The sequence below is a fragment of the Fistularia commersonii genome, chromosome 3 (assembly GCF_037954325.1).
Source record: "Fistularia commersonii isolate RoL2024-O1a breed Wild chromosome 3, RoL_Fcom_v1.0, whole genome shotgun sequence".
NCBI lineage: Eukaryota > Metazoa > Chordata > Actinopteri > Syngnathiformes > Fistulariidae > Fistularia > Fistularia commersonii.
The window spans coordinates 5528674-5540751 of NC_141286.1; the positions used below are offsets into that span (position 1 = coordinate 5528674).

General features: G+C 39.4%; 1 protein-coding gene across 2 annotated transcripts in view; it reads right to left on the reverse strand.

Annotated features, from left to right (window-relative positions):
* Positions 1-12078, reverse strand: part of LOC147235301 (large neutral amino acids transporter small subunit 4-like) — a 28820-nt gene extending 16742 nt beyond the window's left edge. For both annotated transcript variants that reach the window (XM_086142380.1, XM_086142371.1), the window contains exons 1-5: positions 11925-12078; positions 9349-9562; positions 2548-2755; positions 1942-1997; positions 1640-1716 (exon numbers count right to left, since the gene is read on the reverse strand). In XM_086142380.1, the coding sequence (XP_085998506.1) occupies positions 1640-1716; positions 1942-1997; positions 2548-2755; positions 9349-9508 (501 nt within the window). In that variant the 5' untranslated portion in view covers positions 9509-9562; positions 11925-12078. The remainder of the gene's footprint in view (positions 1-1639; positions 1717-1941; positions 1998-2547; positions 2756-9348; positions 9563-11924) is intronic.

Sequence of the window (12078 nt, forward strand, 5' to 3'; positions counted from 1 at the left end):
CACTGTAGTTGCTGATGTATATCTTTATGTAGATTTATTTCTATATATACAATATACATGAATGAGGAAAAAAATCCCTCTCATCTTCAGCATAACCAAATTTCGCTAGAAGGAAATGAGATTGGGACTGTAGAGAGAGAGACAAGCCAAAGGCCAAAGGATGTGTGAAGGCCCTTCAGAAGTAAAACACAACCTTTGGTGAAATTGAGCAAGTCTCCCTGAATTGAAAACAACCACCGATGCCACACACACACACACATGCGCAAACATGACCGTCGGGGAAACATAACTTGTCCTGCTCACTGAACCGACACACACAGTGGAGAATTGAAAACAGTGTGCAGGTGGGGCTTCGCTGAGAACAAGGACCTGAAACTGGAGAAGACAAAAGCAGACTAGTAGAGACTGGGGGCAGAAACCAGCTGAGCAACTTTTGTCGGCACGCTTGTGCATGTGTGTGTGCGTGTGTGTATGCTGGGGTCCCAACAGGCAACCCAAATAGGAAACAACAAAACATGGGTGGGGGAAGCGAACGCAAACATCCACACACATACACTCAGTTCTCTTGTTGCTCCTTACTGTTTTTGTGCTCATTTGAATTTCTGTGCTTCTGTATCCTCATATTTTTATTATTTCCTGGATTTTCATGTCTGAGACACAGCCAAACACACGTGCAGACTTGCGGCGTCACACACTTTAGTGATGTATGTGAGTGTGTGTGAGGATAAATTAATAATGGGGAGAGGTCTTGTCTTTGGCTGTCAGCCAGTGCAGCCAGCAGCAACGGCAGGGGGAGTGAATAATAAATCTTTCCCTCCCTCTCCCTCTTCATCGCTCTCTTTCTTATGCGGCCTCTCCCATGATGCAGCAATTTCTCTGTCAGATGAGATCATCCTGACCACTGGCTTCTCGTCTCCTCTCCCACCATATCCTACAGTCCTTAAAGTTCTTACTCTCTCTTATGCATCTGCCTGTCTGCCTCTCTGTTCCCGCCTGTCCCCTCATTTCAGCAGCATCTGATGCTGTCGCCTCCCGCCTCTTCCAAAAACGAAGCTGTTTCACAGCTGACCTCCTCTTTTTTTTTTTTTTGAGCTGCGACTGCACTGATTGACCAGATGATTTTTTTTTCGGTCAGTCACTGGCTCGTGAAATATCATAAAGCAAAAATGTCCAGTGCGAGGTCTTTAAAAACATGTATTTTCAAATCTTGAGTAGGCCTTCAGTAAGGTATCTTATTTGGTACATCTTGATACTGTTTTAACTGGACATGGTGATGTATTACGCACAAAAAAACATAAAAAACATTTCAGAGAACCACAACTAAGTATTCATAAATTTGAAAAGTGACAGCTGTTTTATGACTAACAGAACAAATACGACAAAAAATATTTTGCATAAATTATCTTCATACAAAACGTGTTAAAAAGCAAGCTTCCAAAACCAACAATATCCCTTATCCTTATATAAGTGGGACTGTATCTATTAAAACCACAGGGGTGTCAAGAAGCTCAAGTTTGAGGAAAATGTACACATTCATTCAATTCAGTGATGATCCTGTTTAAAGATAATTTATTGAATTTTTCATCCCAACAATGTATAAATGATAAGTGATTTTTGACAGATTTTGCAATGCTCTTACCGTCAGAGAGGTGAAGGTCATGCACATCCCGCCAAATCCATTCATTGCCAAGGCAAAGAAGATCAAGATGGACAGACCTGCAGGAGGACATGTAAATTAATCATATGGACACCGCACCAGTTGAATCAGTCAACAAGCAGCATCGCACTGAGACAAATAACTGTTTTTTGAACTTTTAATGACTTAAAACACAAAAGGCATCCAAATTTCATATCGAAAGAAACACGTTACAACATCAAATTAAAGATATGTGAATGATACAACGAATGACACAGGGAATAAGATTTCTATGAGTTACTTACTGTTTGGATCACTGGCTCCATAGGCGATGAGGAGGCAGGAGAAGGCGAAGCAGGCGCTGGAACATAAAGTGCTAGATGTTTACAAAAGAAGGGATTCATGTCAAGCAGATTCACACTAAGTCATATCGCATTTAAGGGAAAGAGAAGATCCATTCCTCGTCCAGAGTGGAATAGTGAGGGAACAAGGAGTGGAGATAAAGGTGGATGATTTTAAGTCTCAATGGGGAAAGGCAGGAGGCAGAAATGAAAATGTTGAGGGCTATTTGGGTGTGATGAGGATGATGTATTGGGAATGCACATTACATGTTTTGGGGATTAACTCAAACAGGCCAGACGGAGATGGTTTGGACATGTACAAAGGGATAATGCATATATGGATAGAGGGATGCTGTGGTTGGAAATGCCAGGCAGGAGGCCTAGAGGAAGACCAAAGAGGAGATTTATGGATGGAGGGAAAGGAAGAGAAGAGAGAGGAAGAGGAAGAGGAAGAGAAAGAGAAAGAGAAAGAGGAAGAGGAAGAGGAAGAGGAAGAGGAAGAGGAAGAGGAAGAGGAAGAGGAAGAGGAAGAGGAAGAGGAAGAGGAAGATCTTTTCCTCCAGATCTCACCTGCCCAGAAGTCGGAGCTTGCGTGGCCCATATTTGTCCATGACAATGCCCATAGGCAGGGTGATGGCAGACAGAAGGAAGGAACCCACGGTGAAGGCTAAGTTCAGCATCTCATCCTGGTCCTTACAGATCTGCCATCCATTCATCTGCAGGTACTCCTCAGCAGGAGCACTGGACACGTTGGAGACATTGATATTGGAGCTGTTCTCTGTGAGAAATTAAGAGACAGATAAAAAGAAATTGTCAGATGTGTATCAGTAACTCTGCTTACTATTGTCTCATAACACAATTTCACATTCAAGTCCAATTGAGACCCTGAAAAAAGACTGGTTTCCAAAATACAATTGAGTAAAATATCTTCACATTTGTGTTAGCCTTTCAGCTTTGTTATATTATTTTGAAATTTGATTTGAAAATAGAAAAACACATGCAGATGAATCTGAAAATGCATTTGCAATACTGCAAAGATGAAACACTAAAATTCACTGAGAAGCCAAAATTTTTGATTTTGTTTTTACTTTTATATTAGCCACATTAACGCAAGATAGATACCATTGGAATTTCCAGTAAATAAGAGAAAGGCTAAATGTAATTAATCAAAGGTAAAAAGTTTAATCCTCAGAAAGATTATACTGATTGAAGAAGCAAAGGCTAAAATCATTAAAAACTTTGTTTGGAAAAAAATAAATCAAATTTATGCTGGATCACATACTCCGATATGAAATAAAATTCCTATTTATGAAAGCTGATCTAATCAAACTCCTTTCTGGGAAAAAAAATACCCTTTTATTTTTTTTTGCCTGTAACACTAAAGACTGACCCATAGCTGCCGCCATCCAAAAATACCTATGACAGTGAAATTTTAAACAGACATGTGTCTGATAAGTATGTGTTTGGTTTGACATGTTAAAAATCCACTTGATATGTCACTGCATGGAAAAGTGTTTTGTAACAGTTATAAAAACTATCACCTGACTTCGTAGAGGTCATGGCCTTCGAACGCCACCCTGATACTCAAGACACTAAACCGAAGAGGTAAACAGTGAAGAATGTGAACACGAATGCAAGGAAACAAAGAAGCGGTTGATGGGACAATGGCTGATAAAAAAAATGACCCCTTCTTCGGCCAGACAAATTGATTCCGGGTTGATTTGGGTGGTTCGCAACTTTAACTCAACACGAGCAACTCCGTTATCCCTTTCAAAAAAAATCATCATGTCATTATGCCCATTAAAAAAAGAAAACAAAAATCTGAAACTTCCTATATTTGAGTGCTGATCCCTGTCTAAGAATGGCCCTGCTGATCAACAGGAGAGCTGTTAAAGGTCAAGTAAGCAGACCGCCAGGAAAACAACATTAGAAATTTAAGCGGGCTCCAGAAATAGTAGCAAGTGAACCCCCTTCATGGCGGAGTTCAGTCGACCTCCAATGGCTGAATCTCTGTCCCACTGAGTTCACGTGGAGTCTATTTTAGTGCGAAGCAGAGCTGCCGCTTCCAGATGAAACTCTCCTGGTATCAACATACAGGCTGACGGGGGAGGAAAACAATTTATACACCTTGAGTTGTTGTTGGACGAACCGCCAGTAGAACAATAGGGGCCGAGTCAGCAGTTTGCGCATGTTTAGTGTCTGGAGGGTGGGGATGTGATGGGCCGGGGGGCGTTTGTGTGTGTGGGGGAGGGAAGACAGGATCATACTTAGTCATCAGTGTTTTTGTCTTTTCATTCCCAACTCTTTCTCAAGTGAAGCCTTTGCTGCACTGAGTAAACAACACAGTTGACCATCTGCTTTTCTGATTTGGGAGAACTGGCAAAATAGAAGTAAGGGAAGAAGAGCAGTTAAGTCCGTGTTGGATATGAAAAAAGAAACAATGAGTGAAAGCCACAGATATACTTTTTTGTTCCTTTCAAGAAAAAAAAAAGTTTGAAATACTCTCCAATTAAATGTGACTTTTTTGTGCATGCTATTTTTCTACTTAAAGATTGGCATTAATCAGTTAACTGGAAATACATAAAGATGTGTTTTCTCTGTGCTCTGGTGAGGGCACTCTTTACCTTAGGTGGTGTTGAAAATCAGTTCACATAATCTCTCTATTTGTTTACACCCTGCAGGGGTGTATGTAGGGGAGTGGCTTATTGAAAACATGACAATGGCAGCTCCTGTTTTAATGTCTGATCATATATTCAGGAGCAATTTTATGTGCATTATTATTGCAGCTTGCTGACATAGCAACATTTCAGGATGCCACAAAGGATCTCTATTTTGATCATGGTTATTGTAACGATTGACCCATTTATCGATATTTCTTCTCCAGTTCTTTGGTCTTAGTAAGTATTTGGACACTGCAGACTATATGAAAAATCTTGCCATTGGCAACTGTAACTGTAAAACACTAACTGGGAAGTTAAAAATCAGTTAAAAAATTAATAGAACCGGAACCTGGTAAGTAAGGACATCATATTGCTTCAGAGACAGTGTTTGGTCTCTGTTGGTGCTTGAAACTGACGAATCATCAAACTGAAGCAGAAGCAGAACTAAGTCAGTAATGACGCAAATACCCCCTCTCCCCACACACTCATAAAATACATACACGGCAAGTGGAACAAGAGCAAAGGGTAATGGTTATAGATATGTCTACATTGTACATCTGAAAATGTTATATCAACTTTACACGAAATCAAATTGATGAAAATCTTAACGAGTATTGTTAATATCAATCTCTAATAGTGAGTGTCTCTGAATATCAATAGCAAATAGCGAATAGCAAAAGGTGTTGGTTCCACTATTTAAGGGTTTTTCCAACTTTTTTTGATATATTGAAAGACACGTTTGTAAATTTTCACATCAAAATGCACTGTTATTATCCAAATTGATGACATAAGAAAGAAAATTTACAGTGTTTAGTCTCTGTTGGTGGTAAGGCCTTCATTTGATGAATGAATCCATTCAAAACTTGAGAATTTTCATTGATTTGCAGATACGCTGTCTTCATATTTTTACTATAGAGTATAGAAAAAAACACATTTTGTTCCTTAAAAACTTGTAAAGTATCCCCAATTGTGACTTGTGGTCCATTTAAAGTCAATGCTCAAACCAGCAATGGTCCCCAAATGGCAATAAAATGCGGCCTCACACAAATTTACACTTTCATGCAAACATACTCAAGGGTTTCATGGATGACTTGACTGTGAGTGACAGGCCGTCATGAGTCATTTTGCAGATTCATTGTGACTCACTATTCTTGAGGTAATAAAAAAGTAAAGCTGGTTTTCGGTGTGTTCATTTCACCAAAGTCCTGCCTCCCCTCCCTCCTCTTCTGTAAGCGTCACCGTGCATCTTTCCTCCACCCTGTGTGGTTTGGAGGTTACCGCAATGTGCGAAGAGGTTTCCCCGTCTACTGTCTGCCCTTAAATCACCTGATAGCACTCACACACACACACAACTTTGGGCAAAAATAATGAATCACTGAGGTCATCAAAATATATTGACTGTGTGTGACTGTCTCAGATAGAGGAGGTGAACCTCTCAGTTTTCTGATTGCAACAAAAACATTCTTGCCAGGTCACGTGCACAAAGGTTCCCGGCCATGCAAGTCACGTTTTATTCTTGCCTGAAGTCTGTGGTCTCAAGTGACTCTCGGTTCTTGGCTCTGTCAGGCACCCTCTCAAATGTAGTTTCTCCTTAATCATTTCATTTGCACTACTATTTTTTCTATTAAAATCCAATCTATTTGAACTCTAAATTGATTATCTATTGATATTTTCTCATTTTCTCTTCTATTTACTATTGATTATTATGTCCTGCCATATTTGTACTATAATAATAAAGACAACTTATCTGTTTTACAAACACTTGTGCTTTCCTTCACTTAACCTATCCTTCACATCAATACCCCCTTTGAACAATATTTTTCTACTATAATTATAAAAATGACAAATCAAATAATATTACATTATTTCTTTTTTCCCTGAATCTGTCGGTGAAACTCTGTCAGTGTCTCTTTTTAATTAATACCTAATATTGAGGCAAACTATTGAATATCAACTACCCAACAGTAATCACATAAATGATAAAATTAAAAGAATTTACTAATTCTTTGAATACCACCAAATAAAAAAGTCAACATTAATGAATCTTGACTAAATGTTTTGGTGAATACATAAGTTCTGATTTTTGTTATTTAAAGTTCTCTTTTAGACTTTAAATAATATACATTTAAAATATTATCCTATCTTGGACTTGACCTCTAAAAAAAAAAGCCTAGATGAGCCAGCCTTTTTCACAAGATCTCCAAAAAGTAGGTCAATATTCCCTGTCTGCACATTCTCACACAGAAGGTACACAAACACAGGAACTACACTTACAGACACATAAATATCAAGTACGGTGCTGCTTCCTGACCTGATTACTCTGCAAACTCAAGAACTGCTGATCTTTTGCTTCATAGCAGGTCAGGGCGAGTCAATAGAGGCATCCATAGATGGTAACTAGCCACATTTAGACCTCATCAGATTAACAGGCTGGTTTGAATAATCTATCAGTGCATGGTTTGTGCTGACCTACAATGTGTTTGGTTGAAGTTAATGCAGCTGTTTTACACTGCCAAACAGAGAGGTGACACTTGACAGACATTTTCCTTGCTGCAGCTAGAACACATGATAGTGATATGGCCAAATATATACAAACAAACATTTCCAGGCATCGATGAACGCTCCATTGTGGAAAACAAACACACATGGTAAAGGATCCAAGCTCCCTGTCTGACTTATCACTGAGAGCAATACGCCGATGAATAGATTCATTCACACCTCTTTATGCTGCCAGTGGAGTCTCTACACACATGATGACGACTGTGATTGAGTGGCCCAACAGTGTTGTTGTCATTTTATCTGACTTACATCTACTTTCAACTGTGGCAGCAATCGTGTTGTAAAAATTAGCCAGGCATTCCATGGAAAACAGCAAAAAATATTCCACCAGTTACTCAAAATATAATAAAAACAACATTAATGATGATAATAATAATATCAATAATAATGATGATGATGATGATGATCATGATGATAATAATAATAACAATAATAATAATAATAATAATGATAATAATAATAATAATGCTTGATGAAACTGAGAGATAAATATTTCTGAAACAGTAAAAGGTTAAATAATAGTGCAGAAGAAGACTTCTCCGTGTCTCCATATTCCTGTTGTTGTTCCTGTTGTGTATCTCACGTGAGAAGTTTCACCCAATCAATAGGCAAAATAAGATCAGTTTGCAATGTTGTGACTGTATTTTTGTGTTACCCAGCTCTATCAACTTGCTGCCCTAGAGGGTTTTTAGAACAAAAAGGGGGAATTATCTTTGATAAAAATAGTCTGAGACTAGGCATCTTCCTTGCAGTAGGCCATGCTGCCTTTCATCATGAAAAGTGATAAGACAAAAGACAAGAAAATGACCTGATCCATTTTTAAGTTTGTTGTTTGGGAGCTCATCAAAGCTGTTGGTTAAGAGCATCCATTTTGAAAGGTTTTCCCAGAGGAAATCCCACCTCCTCCCTCTGTGTATTTTCTTGCAAAGGTAAATCCCAAAAAGCCTGTGGTTGCTGTGTCCCTAAAACTCCAAAATCCCACTTGACCTGCTAAACATGAACCACCAGAGTGCTGCAGTCGGTTCCTGATGCATGCAGTTTAAAACAGGGTGTGGTTAGAGCTGAATGAGTCTGACATTGTTATGTTTGTATAGAAAATACTGATCAATAAAAGCTCCAGTATCACCAAAGATCAGCTTGGTGAAACTTCTTTGCATGACAATTGTGATCATAATGATTGCAGCAATTGTGTTGGAACGGTGGTGGAAGTTACATAGAGTACATTGGTCACAGAATGGATGTAGATCAGTTGGACTGCGATGAGTCATCTGAGTAGATGGTTGTTATAAAATTTGGGGTTCAAGTGATTACAAAAATATGGGTTTTTATAAATGCAAAAATGTAATTTGGACCAGAAAAAAACATTTGATGGAGAAAACATTTCAACCTCAACTTAAGGAATGATATCCTTTTTTTAACACATTTATTATTTGGTAAAAATGGACAGTAATTGTCAACATATCCTCATTCTTCTTACTTTTTTTAGATTACTTTTATGGAATTTGCATTAATAATATGCCACATGACATACCGTGTCATCAGTTCAGTAGAAGTTATGCAATTATGAGAAGTTCTTAATGTTGCCTTGTGTAACCTTGAAGGAATAAGTAGAGAGTTCCCTAAAACACAGGATTTAGGGACCTACTCATGTTAGCTTAGTGATGCTGTGACAGATTTAATTTTCTTTAATTCCATACTGAGCCATATACGGCTCAAATGTTCTCTCTTGTTCCATTTAAGGTGACACAGTGGTTAGTGCTTCTGGTTCAATTCCAACTTTCTGTGAGGAGATTGCATGTTCTCTGCATGTCTCAAGTTTTCTCTGAAAATACTGAGAAGGTTAAAAAGAAAATTTGGTAAAATTGCCCTTGTGTGTGGACCAAAACACACACTCCCTAAAACACACCTGGGAGGCATCACAGACCGCTTCTGACTTTTTAGTGTTTTAAAACTCTGTAATTTGAGCTGCAGCCTTTGATTGACAGCTGTACATTGCTTCCATTATTACTACTGACAATGAAAAATGTATTTTTATCCCACACTCCATCTTATTCTATTTAACTTAAGATTGATGTGTAGGACCATTATTTTCTGACCTGCAGCTTTCTCTGTAGGTAAGAAAGGTATATCAGTAAAATGGCTTATAGCTCACCAGGCGCTTTGCACAAGTAGGAGTAGAAGCCCTCAGACTTGAGCATGATGAGCAGGGATCCCCAACCCAGCAATACTGCAGAGAACAGCAAGTTCTCAATGACGGCCGTCACCGCCATCCACCAGCGGCGGGAGAAAGCTGTGGCCAGGGTTGGAGCCATTTTAGCTGTGTCAGAGGATCACTGGTGCTGGGACTGGAGGGAAGCTGCAAGAGCCTGGAAGGTAAAGACAGAAATAATGAGTAAGGGTAGTGATGTGTTTGACATTGACAGACATTAGTCATGACGTAATTTTCAGAGAACAATTACGGTGTTTCGGATAATAATCGTAGTAATTTATGTATCTTCTCTTCCATTTTCTTCCCTTCAGGGGTCGCCACAGCAAATCCACCCTCTCCATCCGACCCTATTCTCTGTATTCTCCTCTCTCACACCAACTAAATTCATATCCTCTCTCACTATGTCCATAAATATTCTCTTTGGTCTTCCTCTAGACCTTGTTTTTCGAATTCCAGCATCCTTCCACCAAGATTCTCACTATCCTTCCTCTGTACATGACCCAACCATGACCCAACCCTGTTCTCCAAAACATCCAACATGTGCCGTCTTTCTTGAGTGACTCATTCCTGATCCTACCCATCCTCATCATTCCCAAAGAGAACCTCATTCATATTTGTATGTACTTATTTATTCTGTAAAATTTTGTTTCTTTGTTCTTCACATATGTTATTGAGGACTAATACACATAGAGAAAGAGGAGGCCTTCCAGGAGTGCTGGCCCCGCCCACCAGCTATCTGATTGGTTCTTGGATTTTCTGATCTCTTTCCCTATTGGTTTCAAGTGATGCAGCTTGTGTTGAAGTTACACGTGAGGTTGATGTAGCGTTCAGACCGGGGGAGACACCCTCACTGGCCAAGAAACGGCGTTATGTATAAATATACATATATATTAACAAGTTTAAATGTTGACGAAAGGAGATGAAACACATGTTTTAAGACTGTTTTCCCATACGTCTAAATTTAGAATCCATTTTCTGACATTCGATCAATTGAACGACGTTAAAAACATGCCAGATGTGGAAAAAATACCCTTAAGAGGAAAAAGGTTTGATTTTTTTTTCTTAAACATAAATCTCAGAGGTACCTGAAGGCAGCGCGAGATTCAGCCGGTTCAAACCAGCGCGGCGCGAGATCACAGCCGTTCGTTATTACACGTCTTTGTCATTAATAGACGAAGAGTACTTACATTATTAAGATACATACCGCGATGAAAAAAAAAATAAACAAGCGATTGGGTGTTAATGTGACATGTTATTTACATTTTAAACATGACTTGAATCCGTAATTGAAATCCCTGCCCTTTCTACTGCACTCAAACGTGCTACGAGCTAGCACGCTGAGAAGTACTATTTTAAGAGTCTAGATATTCAATATTTGAAGTAGGGAGTTTAAACTATGTTTTGAACAGCCGGATAAAATTGACTCGAATTGTTGTACAGGTTTGTTATCAGCTTCAAATTCATTACCATCACCATCGTCATCTCTCATTACCATGAGACTAAGTCATAATATATTGCGTATATTGTGTACGGGACAGCACAGGAACTGGTCTAAACTGGACTGAAATCATCCGCACGACACACACACACACACACACACGCACGCACGCACACTACATCCCCTGCGTCCTCCCTGGCATAATACGTAAAGTCAGCTATAAGAAAATAATTCACTTCCGGTTACTCTTTCAAAAATAAAAGCGTGACGAAACACACATCCCGAGCAAATAGCTAAACGTTTGCAGCAGCGAAGAGGGATGACGGTAAATAGACTGAATTTGCCTAAAATATTTATTTTTATTCCAATTTGAATGTAGACTTTTATTTTACCAACATAATGCGTCTAATTTGGCTCCAATCAAATACGTGACAAACCGACCGGTTGACCACCTTTTTTAAAATCGGTGCTTTTATTTTGAAATCCAATCTCTCCAATTTTCCCGGAACCGCAAGGTTACTTTCACAGTAATCGGCGAACATCAGTTCCCCCCCCCCCCAAAAAAAACGCTCAGCTGTTCGCTGACAACAACAACACTCAAAAGGAAGTCCTGCGATCCCCAGACAAAGACCGCGATTTCAATCTGCCCCAGACCGCGTCTCGACCGTTATTAAGAACCCAAACTTTTCAAGGCACCTTTATATATAGGTAGCAAAGGTTGTAAGAAGAAAATTCGAGGACATTGTCATATACGATGTGATCTCTGAGAATATCTGATCGACTGGGATGTTTCACGGGATCACAAGAATAGCCTATGTGGATAAACACTGTTATATGAAACAGATTGCTTAAAGTTCATTGTTGCCGCAGCTTCTGTTTCCTCCATTATAAGCAGGAAAGAGGAAATGGCCGGCTACGGAAAAGAGGATGTAAAAATCCTGAAGAAAAAAACAAAACAAAATCATGCCTCTTATGGATTAGGTCACAAATATTTGCAGAATGTGGCCAAAAAAATGCGTCAGGTTATCTCTCTTCCGGATGCAACGTGTGTGTCAGAGCATCCTTGGTGCAGCCAGCCTACCTGATGCGTGTGCGTGTGCGTGTGCTGGCGTCCGAGCGGCTCCTTCCTCGGTCCAAGTGTTTCTCTGCAGAGCCGGAAAACCGCCGAGGCTGCGGATGATTCACATGTGCGTCTTTAAACGACACTTCTTTATTCTCTTATCCGTCATTGCTGC